At 36.2% G+C, this 21,300-nt stretch overlaps 1 protein-coding gene across 4 annotated transcripts in view; it reads left to right on the plus strand.

Annotated features, from left to right (window-relative positions):
* LOC143903777 (beta-1,4-N-acetylgalactosaminyltransferase bre-4) overlaps nt 1-21,300 on the plus strand; it is an 89,857-nt gene that overhangs the window by 41,408 nt on the left and 27,149 nt on the right. For 3 of the 4 annotated variants that reach the window (XM_077417687.1, XM_077417690.1, XM_077417689.1), the window contains one exon: nt 17,750-18,177. In XM_077417687.1, the coding sequence (XP_077273813.1) occupies nt 18,020-18,177 (158 nt within the window). In that variant the 5' untranslated portion in view covers nt 17,750-18,019. Of the gene's footprint in view, nt 1-12,684; nt 12,742-17,749; nt 18,178-21,300 lie in introns of all 4 variants that reach the window. The other variant, XM_077417688.1, reaches the window with a different exon arrangement.

A 21,300-nucleotide genomic window follows, 5' to 3' on the forward strand; every position in this document is an offset into this window, starting at 1 on the left:
AAACATTTTTTGATACAGAGATATTGTATACAGAGATCTTAGTCATAAAACTTTCAAGGAATGTTTTATAGCTGAAATCTCTCTTGAACTTGAATTTATATAAGCATAAAAAGAAAAATATACATGTTTCTTTAATTTCGGTGCTTAATAATATATCTCAAGGAGAAACAAAGTATTGAATAGTAAAGGAAGAAGAAAAACTTTGAATAGTACGTGTCTCTTGTGAGTTATTTCATGTTAAAAATTTACACGTCGCGAAATACAGGAGTGGCATCAAAAGATTCACCGAGGAAGAAGCTGTCTGGCGAATTGACCGAGAAATGCGTTTTTCAAGTTTGACGCAAATCTCGGGAAATATCTTGCATAAAGCTCTCCGCATGCTATTTAAGGCAACAATAAAAATCACTTCCGGCCGATATACCGCGTTTCGACGCTTTTACCCCGCGCTTTGCTCTGATCTCCGATTCCCGCCTGAGTGGCGTGTCATTCGGCAGGATTACGTATACAGGGCGTACAAAAGAATTCCATAAATATTGATGCTGTGCAGTAAAAAGCTTTTTATAAAACCAGACCACTCTTTGCTGCAACAACGAATTAATTCGACCGTGCACTTTAGAATTGTGATTGTTTGAATAATATTGCAGAAATCGAATATAAAACATTAACATAAAACATGAACCGCAATTAAATGTATTATATACGAAAGAAATTCTTTTCGTATACTCGATTTTGAATTGGTTGATTACGCAAATGAAATCTCGCAATCTACAGATTATTATCCATCAGGAAAAATGTCACGTGAGATGTTTTTAGTTTCTTCGCGATTTACAGCACGATATAATTTTCCTCCATTTTTTAATGATCAACAATTTTCGAGATTTTAACTTCAGGTTATTACTCATCAAAGAATTGGAAATATGTGATGTATTTTAAGAAACGTTTCTTTTTTTCAACATATCTTTGTATTTAAAATTTCATTTTTAACGTGAAAGAGCATATCCGCATCAGAGGTACGTTAGAGGAAAATATAAATCACGCGACTGTTTGCGGAGTTGTAATTCCGCATAATAACTTCAATGGAAGAAAATACTGTTTGAGCAAGATATCGTCAGTCCAAGCTTTACGTACTATTGCGCACGTTAATTAGTTTCGTGTCTCGAGTGCACGCGATTTGTCCGCGATTTGTTCTGACTCATTGCACGCCATGTCAAGGTTTCTTCCTCGCGAGAAATCTCTGCATGCTTTTCAAGCGAGACAAACCATGGTGGCATACCCGTGTATAGCTCGGAGATACCTCCGCGGTCGCGCACACATTCCCAACATCTCTTTTTCTTTCTTACATCCTCGCGCCAACTTTATTGTAATATACAACTCGTGTATGAGCCACCAGAGAAATGTAATCGAGGAATCGAAGCATTTGTTTTGAAGAAAGCACACGAGACTCGGCATTCGCCGCGACTATTGTCGCACTGGGAACATACTACATTCCACGTAAAGTTCAGAGGAATGCGGAAGGGAAGGACACGGGGAAAAATCATGGAAAATCAGAGAGAAAGAGGGAGGATGCCTGTTAGAATAACTATAGTTGATGCTATGGTTGCTATGACGATAGCTATCGATTCCTTTGTCCCACCATTCCTCCTTCCTCCTTCACTTCTCTTATCTTTTTTGCTCTTATCTTTGTTCCTATTTTTTTACCTTGTTTTTACGTTCTATTATTTTTTTTTTACATTCTAACTTAACTTGCTTCTTTACTTTGAAATACTTCTTTACTTTTTCGAAATTTTACGACAATTTGTGTATTATTGCAAATAAAATAAATTTGATACAAACGTATTTGATGAAACATTTTAGAAATTATAATTTATTAAAATTATAGGTATAATATATATATACACATATAACAACATGTATACATACAAATTATATAAAATTTTATAGAATTTTTTATATACTAAAGAATCTTTGAGAGAAGAAATATTTTTAAATGCGCAAATATATTTTTAAACATTTGTATTTTGTAAATCTAAAAGTTTTACAAAAAAAAGTACCATTTCCAATATAAACGTACAGTTTCGCGACTTGCATCTCTCATCTCGATTGATCTCGTGCGTAATCCTGTAAAATTGTAATTTTGGGGATCAGAAGATCGATGATGGAAATCCAGAGCTGCAGCGCGATCGCTATATATTCGAATCATGGTTCCGTGCGCGGAAGTACAAGGCAAAACAGCATCGCGGTATATAAAACGGACGGCGTGTTCTAATATATCAAACGAGCGCGGCCCCATCGCATCGGTTGAGCCCCGGACCGTCAAACACCGAAAGCCGAATTTGCGCGATTCGACAGAGATATCGGAGCTCCGGGATTATCGGCAAACGTTGTTCCCCAATCTCGGATATATAAATCACGCGCATCGTTCACCCGGTAGAGTGGACACGCATCCCGCCGCTCCATAGTCTCCACACACACCGTTCGATCGTACTTTTTCTCATTCGTTCGTTCGTTTGAATATCACGCGTCTTCTTTTTTCCATTGTTTTTGCACAACGTCAGCTTCGTCGACGGGACACGTGTTACGAGCGCTTTACAGTTTTACGAGACACGTAGAACGTTTTTCTCGCTTGTTTAATGCCTTTTTTAACCATTCCCAAAGGCGGTTGGCATGTTCTGTCGGGGAAAGCTCCCGAATGTCGCCTCTTTTTTATAGGAATGAGTTTACACGCGGATAAATAATGAAAAGAAAAATAACTTCGGATTTTCCGGTGTTATTATGTTTTGCGAATTTTTAACGTTGAATACCCTGATGATTAAAATATAAACTTAAGCATAAACATCCTTTACGCGAAATAATAATGAAACAAGAAACGAAAAAACATTCAAATTAAATAACGAAATATGAATTTCGTTACATTGGTATATAGAAGTTTTTGAAGAGAATGATTTCTGTGATTTTTTTTTAATAAAATACTAGGAATATGTTTTGGGAAATTTTCTTCTGGAGAGAAACATTTGTAAAATAATGTTATTATGATAAAACGAGTAAAGGAAGCCACGTTAATAGTGTTGTAAGTACGAGAAATTTACAGTATCTTTGAAAGTCAATTTATATTATAAAATTACGAACGCCTTAATTTTAATTAAATTTCTCATCAAACTTTCTAAGCAGAGATCAAGACCAATTTATCGCTAAGCGGAAAGTATAACATGACGACGGTATATAGCCTCGCGTAATTTTCCAACGTTCGCTTTATGGAAACGACGTATAAAACACGCCAAAGTATTTTTTCTTTGTCAAATAAATCAACGCTCGAAGCGAGAAAGAGCTGTCGCGTATGGCGGAGAGTGGCAGTTTTGCGAAAATTGCGCTCTCGAGCGCTCGAACGCTCGTGGGAGCTAGGCTGCGACGCGCGACGTGGCGCGAGAGACCAGAAAAAAAAGATCACGTTGCAAATTTCCATGTGAATGCCCGTAAAAAATTCTTCCCGGTATTAAAAGCGCATGAAAAAAGACGGTGCGCGCATTTCCATAAGAGGATAGATCGCCGGCCGGTATGTCTTCTGAACCACAGACGTTTCCCGCGAATAGTGATCCCACTCAGATGGAAATTTGTGTGTACTCGAGATGCTCGATAAGAGTAGCATAAATCACTGCAAGATGAAATCCTTCACTTATAGCTATAGTTATAAATAAATCGCCGAATATTGGTTTATTATCCTGACTATAAGATATTTAATAATGAAAGTTATACATCCGCTGTGTTCATTATTTCTTCTCAATTAAATTATCTCTGTAACACTTATCGACTTAATTTATTAATATATATAATAGTTACACATACCTGTAGATATTTATACAAATTATTCAAAAAATTTAACTTGAAAAAAATTTAATTTTCGAATATACTTTCCGATAACAGATATTTCGTGACATTTTCCACATGCTTACATTTTTCCACACGAGTCGCCTGTGAATAGGCGTGAAATTTCGCCGCTATCGCAGGAATGTGTTTTTTATGTGTATTGTGCTGAAACGTGTTCCATTGATTATTGCATGGCACGTATTCAGACTCGCACCTCGCACCGCCAAAGCAAACGCAATGACAGAAATTGATTGACTCATTAATGGCGGCCGAGATATTTCGAATTGGTTCGCGTTTTAATCAGAACCTGCATGCCTGCGATTCGTCGGCGCTGCATTCCTTTTATTATAGATCTTGCTCGCCGTTTATTGATTTGAGTTATATTTTGCCTACTGTGCGTCCAGAAAGCGTTAACACTCCATCGGCTCGAACGTAAATTTCGGTCATTCCACATTTCACCCATTATTTTATATGATCGAAAAAATTATGCGAATTAAAATATGATAGACTATTTTTATGGTGACTTTATCATGAAAGTAGATGTTTTCATGCAGGAATATACCTATTCCTGTACATATATTACAATATACTGATAATAACAAACAAGAATAAGATTGTCCTTAGACCAGTAAAATCGATTTTCTTTTAAACTTTTATACATATATACGAACTATTACATTTTTTATTTTTGCTTATTAATTGAAGAACATTAATTGCCACACGAAGGTATCGAAATCTTATACTTGTAGTTTAATTGATTTAATTTTAAATAGATCTTAGAGAGAGAAGTATTTATATCGATAGACTATTTTTATGGTAGCTTTATCATGGAAGTAGATGTTTTCATGCAGCTTAGAGAACTAGATTTTCAACTTAATATGCATTAAAAGGAACATTGCGGCCTAAAATATCGATGTATATTTTTGTTAGCAAAAATGGTTTAAGATATTGGATTATCCGCGTCCATTAACGCTGAAGCGACATCAAGTTTATGTTTGGTCTTCCCTGGAGAGGCGGAAGGAATTTATAAAGAGATTAAAAGGCTGCTTACGTAAGAGAGCGGCCACACCTTGCTATGCTATCTGTCTGATGGCGTACTTTCCATAACCCTTTCTCCATTCCTAATAGAATTACACTTACCGCACGCAATTTCAGCGCAATAAGAATTAGATCGAGTTACATTCTTTCTTCTTCGCGCATCTTTTTCAAACGTAAAATTTTTTTGGTAAATTTGAAAAAATTTTACGTAATAAGCTTTGCTATTAAAACATATTGCTTATACACATTAAACAGATCTAAATTATATATATTATGGGTATTGTATTAAAGGGCATTAATGTAATTTGTTGTAATTATTACCTTAATTATGTGTAACATAACACATAATTATGAATAACGATGTATTGTACAATGTATTGATAAACATTTTCATGAAAAATTAATTCATTTTTCGAAGAATTTCACACACAAAAGTTGATTATATTTATTTACATTGCATACCTTTCGCGTGTTCCTTTTTCACGGAATTTTGCGGTATTCTCTACGAAATTCTCTATGAAGCAAAATTCCACCTAGGCATCTGTGCAAGTTTCAAAATTACGCAAGCGCGCAAATGAGTATGTGCGTGCAGCGAATATAACATTTCGACAGAAACGCTAATTGGCACAGAAACTGTCGATTTGCAGTTGCTTCTAAGCAGAAAGTAACTAGGGCGTGACATTACGTCACGAGTGGATTGAAAGTAATTTTTGCGATTTAGCGAATAATCAACTAATGGATTTAGAATGGATATAAATGCACATTCTTTTAAGGTTTTTTCTCTTCTCTACTATCTTTTGTGAAACGAGACAAAGAAACGCAAATAGGAAGTAATACGTAGATGAGATTGCATCGACAATAAAAATAACAAAAAAAATAGATATCGAGAGTAGAGATAAGAAAATGGAGAGATTAAAAAACGTTTTCAAAAGTTGATCGGAGCAAGTTATAAATTTTATTGCGAAACACACACTTCACGGTACAAAAGATATTCGGTATTCTTTATTAAAATTTTATGGGAGAGATATTAGAGTCAATATGAGTTTTTAACGATAATGTCGCCAAGTATTAGCCATTCAGCGAAGCATTATTTAATCGATAACCGTTATGATGAAAATATAGATAAGAATGGATAAGAAATAATGATGAAGTTTTCTTAATCTTTTTACAGTTGCGATATTGATTTTTGCGCAAAGTATTTTTAATCAGTGTACTTCTGAGATATTAGATAGTCTGCTGTATCAAGTAATCAATCCTTTGTATTTCCGTAACGCAATATAACAATATAGTCTTTATAGATCTTTATAAATCTTGAAACTTTTTAAATTTTTATATGTAAATGTTTAGATTTCTCGACTTACTTTACATCAGTGACTGTTTTGGATTTTAATAGATTGTGATGTATATACTGCGTCGCGTCATCGATTTGACAACTATATTCGCGTTTCTCGGGGAGTGCTACGGGAGTAAATCGCATATTCTGCAGCACGGCAGAATGATGTATGAGACGCTTATTTTGGAAGCAACGTATAAGTTCGGTTTCTGAAGCATTAAGAATTTCTATGAGGGACTGGTTATATATAGGTAAACCCAGATATACGATATCGATCTCGGGGGTTATTTTCCAAATTAGACGTGTATATTACTTTCAAATAGGATTTTAAACTTATATTTTAGTTTGGTTTAATTTGCATCCACTCTTCCATCGCGCGCGTCTCGAATAACAAATATTTAATTCTATAAACTGTGACAAAGTTTAATTTATAATTTAGCGGTATATTTGAATCTAAATATACGTTTATGATATACTCAAACATCAAATTACTTCTAAACATTCTCTCTCCAGTTTAGATTGATCATATCTTTTCGAACATCTCTATTTCCTTTGCTGTTACCATTTGCTAGTTATCCTTAGGGCTTACAGCTCAAATGCATCCTTTATAGCTGTAAACATCGTTAACGAGGCAGGATCGTTAGGGTGACTCGCGATTGCTCGATTAACTTGTAACTGCGATAATCAAATCGCGCGCTATTAAGGCGGCGATGTAACGTAATGACGACGATAACGCAATTACTGCGTCCTCCGGCGAAACGCCGCGCCGCGCGCCGTGCTGGCAAACGGGGCAGGAAGGACTACCATAAGTTACGCTGCAGGCTGCAGGGGCAATTGACGTAACGAAACTATAACTAAGCTACCGGGATAATGGTAGGATGTCCTCTTTATAGTCGCTGATAAGTCGCTAAATTACCAGCATGGCGTTACTCTACGGCGCCGGGTACTTACCGTGCGCGCGGTGTACTTAAGAATAATGCGCGCGCGAATTCTGCTGCGCTCTCCTTTTTATCTCCTTTCTTTCCCGAGGAATTTTCTTAGAGTCTGGTACGAATTATATTACACTTGATTCCACATTCGAGCAATAATAATCTAATATGCAGGATGACAATCGGGAAGTTGCTGAAACTAATAAACATCTGTTATTTTATAATGAGTATAGACAGAACGAAGTGAGTTAAGCACTGCTCCGTAAGAAACCCGTCATTTTTATTAGCGCACAGTGCAAGAAGAATGTGTATTTTTTCTACAACATAGCATCTACCTAAGTAATTTCATTCTGTCCACTCATTACAAAATAACGGTTTTTCCCCACGGTTTTTCTGTCGCTATCGCGTATAATGATAGATATAACCGCAATTTGATTACAATAATTTTGAATTCTTTTTAAATTATTATTTAACATAATTAATAACTGGAATAATATTACAAAAAAATGATTGGATTTACTGTGAATATTTATACAAGACAAATGTTTATATGTATATGTCAAATATGTATTATGTATTGCATAAATATCAAAGTTATACATATTATCACGATTATTATTAATTATTTAGGAACTTTCTTTTGTATTTTTAGATCGTAAATTTAAAAATTTCTCGTATTTTTAGCAGAGAATGTTTAGAGGAATGTTTATCGGATTATTTTTTGACAATTTATCAAAATCAAATGTATTCACGGCCTGCACGATAAAATTTATTTGCTGAATATATCACTCGACGCGTATCGAAATTTAAGCGAGACTTTCTCAATCAAATTTCAAATTTTACTCTTTGGGACGGAAAAAGAATTGAAGCGTACACCATTGACGATATTGCAGACCTTGACCGCCGTCATCCTTGGTGAATGCTGGCAAACGTTCTCGCATGTTATCCCGCTTTCTCTTTCTCTCTCAGGATTAAACTCGTCACTACCTTAATCATGCCACATATTGATCATTGTTGTCTCGTTTATAATGGTTTGAGCAGCGAGTTGAATACAAAATTGCAAATGCTCGTCAACTGTTGTATTTGGTTCATCTATGACCTTATGATGAACACATTACACCGTATCGACGTCAGTTGAGGTGGCTTTCGGTTGAAAATAGAAGATATTACTTTCTCGGATGTCAGACCTATCGCATTCTGTGTGCATATGTGTTCTCCTTCATATCTAAGTGAGCTTTTTCCTTCTCCCGATCCAACACTTAGGAGATCTGACCGACTAGCTGCTTCATCCACTCAGACGTTCCATATTCCTGCTCACAGAACCGTTGCTTTCAGAAATTTCTTCCAACTTTCTTCCATATATTTCTGGCATTCTCTTCCTAGTACAATAACTTCGGCATCTTCACTTGCATCATTCAAGAGCCTACTTTTTGCGTTTTTGCTTTCGTTTGAATCGGAGTGACAGATAGGTTTTTGTTCTTTTTTTCTTTTTTTTTGTTCTTTTGTTGTTCTTTTGTTCTTGCGTATCTCCTCCGAGTGTACTAGTCCTTAATTTTAAGTTGCGTTGCGATTCTTTATTAGTTTTAAGTTGCGTTAGTTGTAAGTAGCGTTAGTTTTAAGTAGCGTTGGTTATAAGTTGCTTGTAATTGGCATATTGTTATTGAGAGAGAGCATGTGCACTTGCTGTTATAATTTTCTTTGTATCTTTTTGTCTTGTAGCCATTGTTTGGGCATAATAAATGATCAATCAATTAATCAATATATATATATATATATATATATATATATATATATCTGTCAGCAAAATCGGGCATCGTTCGGGCAAATCGGGCAACGCGTATCGTTCTGGCGCAACTCTGCTGCTGCATTGCGACGTGCGATGTATGTCCGATTGCAACTACACTCGGCTTCAATAGATTCGAGAATCCAGGACGGAGGAACAAGCAACCGCGTGTACAATGCCAAGGGTTGCTTTATCCTCCATCCGGGTTTAAACCTGTTAGAATGGATATCTTTGGACACAAACGGAGCCTTGCCTTGAGCAGTCGTGTTTCTCCCTGTCTCATTATACATCCCTGTTTCCGCGATATCAATCATTGATTAACCATTACCGACGTTCAGACGTTTACATAATCAAGAAATTATTATTATTATTCATCTGCCTGATTAAGTGTCCATACATTCTTTTATGAACGCAAGGTTTTACGTTTTTTGCGGAATTTATGTAATGTAAATTCTGTCATATTGATGATTTATACGTTTCTTATTTTATAAGACTGTCTCTTTTTATCTCTTTATTTCTTTTTCTCTCTCTCCCTCTCTTCCTCTCTCTCTCTCTCTCTTTTTCTCTGTTTCTCTCTTCTCATTGCTTCGCAAAATGTATGTTTGTATGCATGTACCTGCGCACATGATGCACCACGAGGAGTGAATACGATAATACCTCGGACCAGGACTTTACCGCAGGAACATGATGTCCTCTTTAAACGTACCGCCCACGCGACGTAATTCATGCAATGATGGCGCGGTCGATATACATTCACAATGTGAGATAATTCGACAGTGAACTCCGAGTTACGTATATATGAAAACGTAAGCCTACCCTTAATATACCTTAATAACCCTTAATATACCTTAATATACAAGAACCCTTAATAACCTGTTTAAATTATGCGTAAATGTGTGTTGAGTATTTTTTGCTGGATATTTGCTCGGTCCATCGAAGTGTTTTCGTACCCTATACATAAGCTTAGTTTAGTTGACGAGTCATTATTTGTTTTCGCTTTATATGCGAGAAATGAAGAGAAATAGAAATAAAGAAAAATTGTCGACAAGAGTCATTAGGAGAGAATGAAATATACCTATAGAGCATCTCCTCCAGGCCATTTGCTATCTTTTATACTCACGAAACCTTAAATCTATTTATATAGCTTTAATTTTCTTTAGGCAGGTGAAATATTTAAAGTTTAGAAAATATTTTTTATTATGAACCGAAAGTTTATCTGCTATTTTGAATAAACTTTATTGACTTCAGAGACTTTATTTCGTGAAATTATTGAATAAAATTTGTCGTAAATTTATCCGCGTGACGAACAGACGAGTAGTAATGTCACGGAAATATAAAAATGAGATATATGGATCGTCTGAAAAGTGCCGTGACCGTATGCAGACAAATAATGCTCTACCTATCTTTAGTGGAAAATTATGCTCGCGCGGTCTCACGTAAATTTCCGCGCGACGAACTTTACGGTAGAAGGGATTGAAATATATCGCGGCTGATCCTGCGACATGCATCCCACGGGATGTGTATCCCGCGCAGGACGGCCGCGTCGCGTCGTCACGCCAGTTTTACCGCTCTCCGCGTTTACATGCAAATATAGAGGGGCCGCGCGAATCGCGCGCGGAATGCAAAGCGGCGATTACACGCGCGCGCGCGTGCTAATTCGCGGCCGATCGTTTCGTCGCGAACGAATCCAGCTGTCACGTTTAACGACCTCCTAGCTGTTTCGCCGTTCGCCGTTGACGGTATTTGCGACAATGCATTGCAGCTCTGCAGCATTGGCGCAGAATACAATTACCAACGGCGCCGCGCGTTCTTCGTATATAACGATGTCACGCGGGGACTTCATTGCGCGGAAGTGCGTAAACGCGCGCGTGGTCGCGTTGCGTTTATAATTGAGTAAAAAAAAACGACCGTAATACACGAAAAAATAAGATAGAAGTAGCGTCAAAACTCAAACGATATAGAGAAATACGCGCGGAAGGTGGTTTCGGTCTAATAAAGACGGCAACGGGCGCTCCATTTACCGTGTTACTGGCACGTTTTATCTAACATCTCACTCGCGTCACACGTGGTGATCGCGCGTTGTCGAGTTGATCATAGGTCTCTTCAATTTTTTATGCCAACTGTTCCGATACAGGCCATGATATTGTCACGAGGCATTAATCTAGATGTAATTCCCCGCGTTATCACGCAATCGATTTTTATCTCTATTCTTCGAAAAAAATATGTTTACTAAGCTGCGGCTATTTCTGTATTTCAGCACAATTGAATGCAACTTGTATAAAAATAAATTGCTATTTTTTTGCTAATTAATTGCGCTATTTTCGACTTCTTGTTTCTGCCAATTTGCTAAAAACATGGTTGTGCTACTTTTAGACTAAAGTTAACACAGCCATAAAGAAAAAAATTAGGAATAGGTACAATATACAAAATTCCGTATATAGTTAGATGATAGAATTGTGATAATGAATTATCGATGAAATTCGTACACTTTGTGATTTATATCGTGCATATGTTATATACGCGATATAGAAGAGACGTAGAGTCAAAATGCAAAATTTATCCTCTTTTTCTTTCTCTCTCTCTCTATATATATATACATATATACTATACATATACTTAATACAGTATTTTTAAATTTATTTAAATATAAAGCGTTAATTTGTCTTTAAAATTGCTCGTACAGAATTAGAGTTCTGACTCGTGTCTCCCTTAATTACATGCATTATCTCCAGCAAAAATTGTGTACACCATCTTCAGCAAAATATGTCAAGCAGTTTTGAAATTCGCATCTTTCTTAATTATCATGTGTTATCTCTAACAAAAACTGACACACCATTTTTACATTAGATGTATGAATTATCCATCAGGAAATTTACATCAAATATGCGGTTAGCTTTGGAATATTGTTCTCCGACTGCTAAACCCTGCCACAATCTGACATGACCCTACGGGATGCGTCGTGACGTGACTGGAAACAGAAAGAAAGGAGCGCGTTATGAGGAAGGGTCCCCTCAAGTCGATAGAGGCGGGAGGCACTATAGGGTGAACGTAATTTTGGGGAAGTTGTAACGAGTTATATAAATGTCATGTATAGTATAACCCTCCAACGCCACGAGATATATAATGGGGAATCGGCGGTAATACTTCCGGGATGGGGCGAATGACTCGTCATATCATGACCGTTCTCGGAGGCTTATTTGTTTTGTTTGTCACCCGAGTGACAGAGATAAATGCACGTGGCAGGAGAGGGCTATTATTTGTATTTTGTTTCTCTCTTTCTCTTCCCGCGGTCTCGCACATTTTGCGGTGGTGAAACGGATTGGCGACGTCGTCGAGAGGTTTTTGCCCGCCGATAGAGAGGCGCGTTTCACGAAGGAAATGAAATACCGCGACGGCGGAAAATGCGTATTTTATCGAAACGGGTCGGCCGCGACGCGACAAACCGCATGATCCCCCATACACATCAGAGTGCGTTTCATACTTTCTTCACCGGTGTCTGTCCAATATTGAAGCTGAAGAGAAGCCGGATAAAAATACAGAATGTATATAGATTACACAATGCTCGTAATACACTATGTAATATCAGATATACGGAGTCTCGATGCAGCGATGCTTTGGTGCTATCGCGCGGTGACCAATGACGGTCCAGCATGGTGATAAATCCCAAGTAGCTGGCGCATAAAATTTACGATCTGTCTTTTACGTTCGCTCATGCCTGGTGCATTTTTGTATTCTTACAGAATTCAGCTGTGCATATCGTCGATCTTTGAGTCTTCATACGGCCGTAAATAAATAAGGTACGACGCACAGGACGGGTGCATACAAAAGTAGCCGCGCTCACGCCATTTTTCTATGCATCTCGGAAAGTAATAGAGCCGCCGGTTGCTAGATAGGTCTGAGCAGTCAGATATTTCGACGGTTACGGTTAATCAGAATAAGCGGTTATGTATTTTTGAAATTCCGTTTAAAATTGAATTGAAATGGAGCTTATATGGGTATTTCTAACAATAAGATCAGAAGAATGAAAGGGAATCATATAGAATGGTGGTAGTGAAATTATCTAATACTGCAACTTCAAAGATATATTTTCTTGATACATTTTATTGTATATACATATCGAAATTATCAATCGCCTTTTTATCATGCGCCGCGTGCAATCATGAACTCTTCTCGCGAGAGAGAAAGATAGAAATGCGACACGAGGGACTTTCTTGCGCATCGACTCAGCGAAAGTCTGCGAGAAGTACGGAAATCCTGATGACTGCCAAGCGAGAAAATCCGATAGTTCGGGAAAAGTGGAAAAGCCGCGGTTTTTCACTCTCGAATGATGTTTTTCATTCCGGGTGATGGAGCACCGTGTCGCATTTCACGCCTACCCTTGGGAAAAGAGTAATATCGCTGTTGTGACGAGGAAAAAGCATTGTTACATATAGGAATGGGTCGATCGGGATTTTTAATCTCAGCCATCATCGATATCACGGCAATTTATTAGAAACCGGTTCGATATGAAATGACTTTAATGCTTTTACCAATATTGGATGTCGCGATCTTCTTGCGACGTGGAAAAAAAATTTCAAAACTAAATATTTACATAACATAATGTAGTTTAAAAAAATCTATAAATATTGTAATAATATTGATAATTGTATTCAATTAAATATCTATAGATAATACATGGAAAATGAAGATTCTATTAAAATAAAATTCGATTGGAGTTAGACCGAGATATTGTCGTAGGAAAAAATCTTTTTCCTCTCATCATTTAAAAAAAAATTTATTTTTTCACAAGAAATATTGTCAATATTGTCAAATACGTTTATTACCTAACACTGTACCTATATAATATTGATTGATGGCGTTGATTAATGAAGATCAACACAGGCCAGAATAGATTTTATATATCAAAATATATCCCTGACGTAATTTTTTTCTTCGTGATATCCCAATGCCGGTCGCATTTTTTTCTAATCATATGAGATCATATCTTATCCTTCCTCATATCAGTGTCACCATAATATCCCGTCGTTCGTTTTCAAAGAGAAATCAGGGCGCGCTATATCGTACGCTAGAGTGGAGCCGGACGATAACGCGCGGGTAGCTAGTAACAACAAGAGAGGACGAGGGGGGTGGGAGAGAAGAGAAAGAGAGAGGAAGAGGGAATTACGGGAGGGGTTGGAATTACGACTGCATATTAGACATAAGCGCGCATGGTATGAATAGACGGCGAGAGCACGACCTACCTTAGCATTGTTGAACGTCGAAGCACGCGAAAGACAAGAAGGAGAGGACGGAAGCAATATTCCAGGCCTCTTCTTAGCACGGAATATATGAATATTTGGTCTTTCGTGTACGTTAATATACGATGAAAAGAATAAAAAAGAGCTTTACAAAGAACGAATCGTGGATGCATTATAAGTGCATGAAATACGTATGTCTGAAAAAATAATAAATATACGCTATACGATAATACGAACCGGTATCGATTAGCTAATAATGATAACAAGCAATGAATGGTGTTAAAATTATTGTATTGCAAATTATAATTTTTCAATAAATGTTTTGTTTAAAGAATATTTAATTTGGAGTATAATTACACAAAGATAATTACATATAATATATGTATACATAATTGTAATTTTTATTTGATTCTGATTTTACAGAATATGAAATGGAAGAGTATAAAGAATATAAAATGGAAATAAAGCTTATCGGATCGTTAGCTTTTTACTTAATTGCTTTTAAGAGGATACTGGAGTCGTCTGATTTAACGTTCGTCCGATCGAATGGGTTCTAGCATCTGTGTTCCGTTGAAGATAAAATAGAAAGAAGTGGTACACGCAAAAGTTGAATGATATAATAATAATCCATTTTTCTATTAATTTTTTATGAAAGCAACGATGCATCGGAAAAGTGCAACCTTTTTCTTTAATGGATTCTCATTTTTTTGCACAAATGCATGGGGATATTCTGTGTAAAAGCATTTGGGTAAGGTGCTCGAAAAAGTAATATTTTACCAGATGTTTTATACTTTATTCTGGTATATTTTAAAATAAAATATTTTGTAAACTATTTTTTGAGAACCGTAATACCTTAATACTTTTATGCACAGAATAATTATAATAAACGAATTGATGTAAAAAAAACAATGGCTTATAATTTTTTAAAGGTAACTGTTTTCTTTACATCAGTTAATTGATCTTATTATTCTGTTTTACAAAAGTATTAATGTATGGTTATCAAAAAATGAATAGTTTACGAAATATTTTATATTTCATGTAAAAATATATCAGAATAAAGTATAAAATATTTTGTAAAGCATTTCTTTTTTTTTTTTTCAAGCACGTTACCACGCGTCAATATAGCGCGCGTCAATTTGCATGATTCTTTTTTGTTCCACTTTCCAGATTTGCAATTGCAGTAGTTTAAGGTAGTTGTGTCACAAAACCCATTTTCATAGGAATCTTTTAAAATTTGAACAGCATATTAATGTAAACACGTTCTACACACACGTGCAAGTATAATAGAAAAAGCTTGACTATACCAAAGTTGAAATAATGGAAATCAAACTTAGCACTTTTTACATGTATCGTAGGACGAAAACGGCTTCCTATATCACGTTTGTAATTGTAGCGATCAAACTACTCATAGGATTTTAATGAAAAACAAAGAGATGACAAAAGAGACTTGTAAAAATATTCTTACAAAAGTACAAGACCCTTATCTATTTAGTTTTGAAACAATTGTTACACAAAGTACACAATTTCTCATAGCGGTGGACGCATACGACAGCTAACCTGTAAAAATCTTGCAACACTGCGCATATGAAGATTAGATATATATGTAGTTCAGACATTGCCGCTAAAGCTTTAAGTCTTTTCTTTAATACTTTTTTTCATTAATCTTTCTTTGTAATGTTCAACAGATATTTTTGCTTCTATTTCTTCTATTTATTCAAAACAACTTCGATAGCATACTAACGCGAGCGTCGCGAGTTAATCTCGATGGTATACTGACATTACTGTCGCGAGTGAAAACAGTAAAAACAGTACAAGCTCAGTCAAAAGTTTTACACAGATATAGTAGAGTTTTCCGTACATTATCGTATTGCAGTGTGACCATTATTTTTTACTAATACTGCTGTCGCGATACAACTACCTTAAGGTAACGAATTTCGCTTTGACGAGACTCGCACGATCGAATCTGCACATGTATTCGCGCAGAAACGTATGCGTGTTTATTTGTGTAGTCTGGCAAATTTGTCCATTAATTAATCAACAGATTAATCAAACTAGGCTATCGAGTACACGCGGTACGAGCCAGGGATCTGAAATCGCAGTCGTATTAATGATGGCCGATAATCACTTTTTAATAGGCAAGTCACTGTAATAAAAGATTGCGCCGAAACAATCGAGTGAGTTGCCGTCGCAAGTCGATAAGTCTGCCAACTCGTTAAACACGACTATTCAGAAGCTTCCCGGCACATAAACTCGGATTAGTTTCGGTTCGCGCAGCTAGTAGAGTAACTGGTGTAGTTTGATTCAATCAAGTTCCGATAATGTACTGATTTCCCCGACAACGTATCGGATGCGTCTTGCTAATGTTATTACCACCGCTTGTTTGTATAAACGAACATCTCAGCTCATACATATACATATATTAATATTGCGTTGAAGAAACACAATTTTTTAAATTATTAAAAACAATGGTAAGCATTTCTTTTTTGTTAAAAATAAATTTTCTATTTTTTTTTTTTTTTTAATTTTTTAAAATATTGTGTTAGGTTTAGTAAATTCTACATTACTTTTAATATAAAGGGCTATTTTTATAAGTTAAAAATATGTTAACTTTTTCACAATTACTTTTACAGATACCAAAGAGCTAGGTTATATAATAAAATTGTCGCGAAATTAGTGATGTTATCAAAAATTGACAATATAATTATAACACTCTTGTTTGTTTTTAGGTTAAATTGTGTTTTTATTCTCGCATATAGCGTTTTTAATTTACCGTATCTTCAAAAACTTGCTTTTTATTTGTCGAGCACGGGTAACTGTCGGAAGGTATACGATACCGCCAGTATTATTACATTTTTCCAGGCTGCCTTGCGATAAATCACAGTTTACGGTGTTAATTTGGCCCTACGTGATATTAGCTGTAGGAACTTCAAGGCGAGGTCAACCGAAAGGTCTCGTGAAAAATTCGCATCTCTACATATCACGCTCAAATTATTTTTCTTTATTTACAATAAGACGAACGTACATCAATTTTTTACGTAAAAAAATATTTTTTTTATAGAAAATAATTAAGCAATAAAATGTTTTTTGCACATTTTAATTATGATGTAATTAAATCTGAATCTAATTGTAAATGTGCCATGCAAAAAATATTTTATTAGCAAGATCTGCGCACCTTTTTTTTAGAAATTTTAAACATATTTCGCATATTTTAAATATCATATCGTTTATATCATGGAAATATATATTCTCTCTTTTCAGCGAATCAAAACTGGGAATAATCGCTTAAAGAACAAATCAATGGCACGTTAATAAATTACATAATGTCTGTATTTAATCAGTGAGCCAGAGTATCGAAATAAATTTTAATGCTAAATATATATTCTATACGCAATTAGAGATGAAGTAATTAACGGTACAATTAAATTATATACGATCAACTTTATAATTTATTTATATAAAGGTTTTATATATATAAATTGGAAATTGATAGTGATTAATTGTTAGAGTAGATTAATTATTAATTAATAAAACAGATCCTTCAGAGCAAGAAATTTTTTGTTGCCCACAGATATTATTATCTTCGTCCTGGGGGACGGTCGCGAGGGTCCGCGAGGGTGATGCTCCTGGTGAGCGGAAGTGAAGAGCCCCAGGCGGCTTTTCTTCCTTCGTGCTCATCGAGGGTGGAGAAGAAGAAGGACTGCAGCGGGGTCGGTCCCTGGCCTGTGGGCTGCAGCTGTAGCTGAAACTGGAAGCGGCCAGCGGGGAGGAGTGCCTCGTGGTGCACGGCGGTGCTCCTCTAACGGCGGCTAGAAGGGAGTTATGGTGTCTCGCGCATGCAATGCCTGTGGCCGCCGCAGCCGTGGCACTGTGGCATCGTGCCCATCTCAAGGCGCTCGCCTGCATCGTCCTCGCCCTGATCGCCGTTCAGTATCTGCTTAGCGGCGGCGTGCTCGATCGTCGCTCCATCGAGACCATCTTTACGATCAACGCGACCAAGTAAGTGCTATACCTGTCCCTATCCATTCGGCTTTATATCTTCTCCATTGATACTAGTATTGGCAAGTCGCCTCTTTGGAGTATTATTCAATAAATTATGTGATTGACATTACGTTTTGTACCTTCAAACATCAAGCATGGAATTTGCTTGGATATCAGGAGGATTAGTTGAATTTTTCTCTTCTATATAGGCATGGTCTTTAAACAGATATTAAATGTCGAGTTTTTAGATGCTGATTTTTTACATAGGACTTTTACAATTAGATATATAATTTACCTTAAATTTATACGGATTTCACAATTCTACATTTGGAAATATCTCGTAAATTTGAAACTTCCGCCATTTCCGGAAAATCATTTTCAGTTATTAATCTACTAACTCGAATTGGCAAGTTAAGTCATTTGAAACGTTTGCTGTGCATATCGAATTTCCAACTTGCTATATAGCTTTCGCAATAAATCCGGCGCGCTCTATATACGTTTTCGACGAAGCGTTAAGTGCCAATTCCCAGCTCCATGCGAGTCTCGCGAGGCGCGCCTTAGAAGTTACTCGGCGTGCGTTCCGAGACTCGCGTGCATTCCGCAGCTTAAATTCCGCGCGAAGTCGTCGTGCATTATTATCGCGACGACGACACGGGAGATGCAATGCGGCGTCCCCGTAATTCCGCGTTAATCGCGGATGTTGGATTTCCGGCTTAATAATCGGCCGACTCGTCGTTATTCGCCGACGACGCCTCGCTCGCCCTGAGTTCGCGTTGGCGTATTGTCGCGAATTATTAATAGGGGGTGCGAATCTCTGCACGAGCAAACGACAGATCGCTGGCCTTTCCTTTGCACTGTGCACTGTTGACGTGAATTTTCCTCGGGCGAAGTTTCGCGAGAGATTTCACGGAAGATTTCTCCTCGTCCGTGATAATTGAGCTGCAGCATTCGCAGTCATTTGTATACCTACTGTTGCATTGCTAACGATTTTAGACGGATTGTTCCCGAATAATTGTACGGAAAGCTGTTAGCTCAATTCATCTCTCAGCAAATCCTTTTTCTTCATATTCGTGACTTGCAGTATTGTAAAGTGAAGTTAACGTAAAGTTAAAAGCTATTAAAATATTATTAACGACGAATATGACGGATAAATGAAACGCTATTAAAATGAATAATTAGTATATTTTATTTATTAAAATAGAACGATATAATGTGTGACATGGAATTTATAAGATGGCAACGTGTATAAAATTAATTTAATTTAAAAATGCGTCCATTTAATATCGATTATAAATTTGTTATAACTTTCATTATTGGCCGAAATAATTGCTTCAATTTATCAGTTCTTGTTTTATGTAAGCTATAAAAAGATTAATACACTTAATTTGGTTACACGATCATTAATTTTATGCACAGCCGTATAGTTTTATTGTCGTGTAGCTCTCGCTTGAACAGTATATATGTATGCAATTATTAATCATTTTCTTAACGTATAAAATGTTCAAAATTAAAAGGAAGCATTATATATAGGAGGAATAATTTATGATTTATAGAAAAGGTAAAGCTTGAAAATTAATTCTTTTTAAGAGGAGCTTTACGTGTGTTGCATTTTTCAGCGCCTCGATAATTATGCAGCGTTTTTCATAATGGATTGGGAGGATAACGTTTCGAATAAAATTGAATAATGATGTGAAACGGAAATACACGCTTCCAAAGCGGCCAGATAAAAGAGTGGATCGAATGCACTCTCTCGTTATGTTCAACCGGCTTTATTTATCCGCGGCGAACTTTAATCGTTGAATTGTCCACGTATGTAATAATCCTCTGCCGCCCGAATTGTTTAGCCGACCAATAATTGAAGGATGGATGCAAAATGCGAATTATGATCGAATTCTAAAATGTTTTTTATCCGTATACATGATACATCGTTTATTATTATTATTATTATACAGCTAACTGTAATGTGATTTTCAGCGTTACGATGAACATTTTGAGCCGTGTGCAGCGAACCGCGTTAAGTAACATTGATGCCAGATACGTGTAACGAACCGCGTAATTACATTCGGCTCGCTGCAAAATTATCCGTGGCCTCTTCTCCCCTTTCTCTCTTGAAACCACCATTAATAATTCACTGCCATCACCTACGGTCTCAATCGCTCCGATCTCGATAAAGTTACTGAAATGTGTAAACTCGCTACAAAAAACTTATTCTGTCGAAAAAAAGGATATTATTGAATTTAATCGAAATTGCGAGTATCCGAAGGAAAATGAGATTTATTTTAAGTAAAAAATATATCGTCACTGTTTTATCACCCTTTCTCGAAAATGTTTTTAGCTTTCTCTACAGCAAAATTATTAATCATTAAATTTTACGATTGTTCGATACGAGTTTTTTTTTTTTTAATGAATATAAAGCATGAATACACAGTAAAAAATTTAATGTCCTAGAAAGTCCACTCTATATATAAATTTTGTGTTAAAATAACTCATTCATTGTGTTATTTTTTACATTTAGAAATGTTATATCAACATTTTTTAGTCGATATAACATTTCTAAATGTAAAAAATAACACGATGAATGAGTTATTTTAACACAAAATTTATATAGAGTGGACTTTCTGGGACATTAAATTTTTTACAGTGTACATCAATGTTTCCATGCTTTATATAAATCCTCACCTCATACAACATTTTGTATGTTGCACATGTTTCAATAAATTTATAGCTTAATTAGGATCAGTTCTTATCCCTTTGAAGCTCATGACAGATATACAGGAAATCTCGTTATCTTGCTATGTAACGAGGCAAAGCGGCTGCTTAACGAGGGTGCCGGTACACGCGCGATTTACGGAGCCTTCGTAATGGGAAATAATTGGTCTCTCGCGCCGCCATAGGCGGCATCAATCGAATGCGCGCGAAGAAGTTGAAATTCGATAGTGATTTCGTAAACGAAATCTCGCAAAATTTTAAACCAAAGGAGAAAATTAAAATTTCGGGGAATTTCGGAATTTCTTCAGAGCTAAAGTGCAATCTTAATGTCGCAATGAAAAAGTTTATTTTGTAAATTCCTCTTAATCCTCTACGAATCTCAAGATTTTATAATTACAAAAAAATATATTTGTCTACGAATTTATTTACAAA

The sequence above is a fragment of the Temnothorax americanus genome, unplaced genomic scaffold, assembly GCF_048541705.1.
Source record: "Temnothorax americanus isolate GAGA-0224 unplaced genomic scaffold, ASM4854170v1 Scaffold5, whole genome shotgun sequence".
Classification (NCBI taxonomy): Eukaryota; Metazoa; Arthropoda; class Insecta; order Hymenoptera; family Formicidae; genus Temnothorax; species Temnothorax americanus.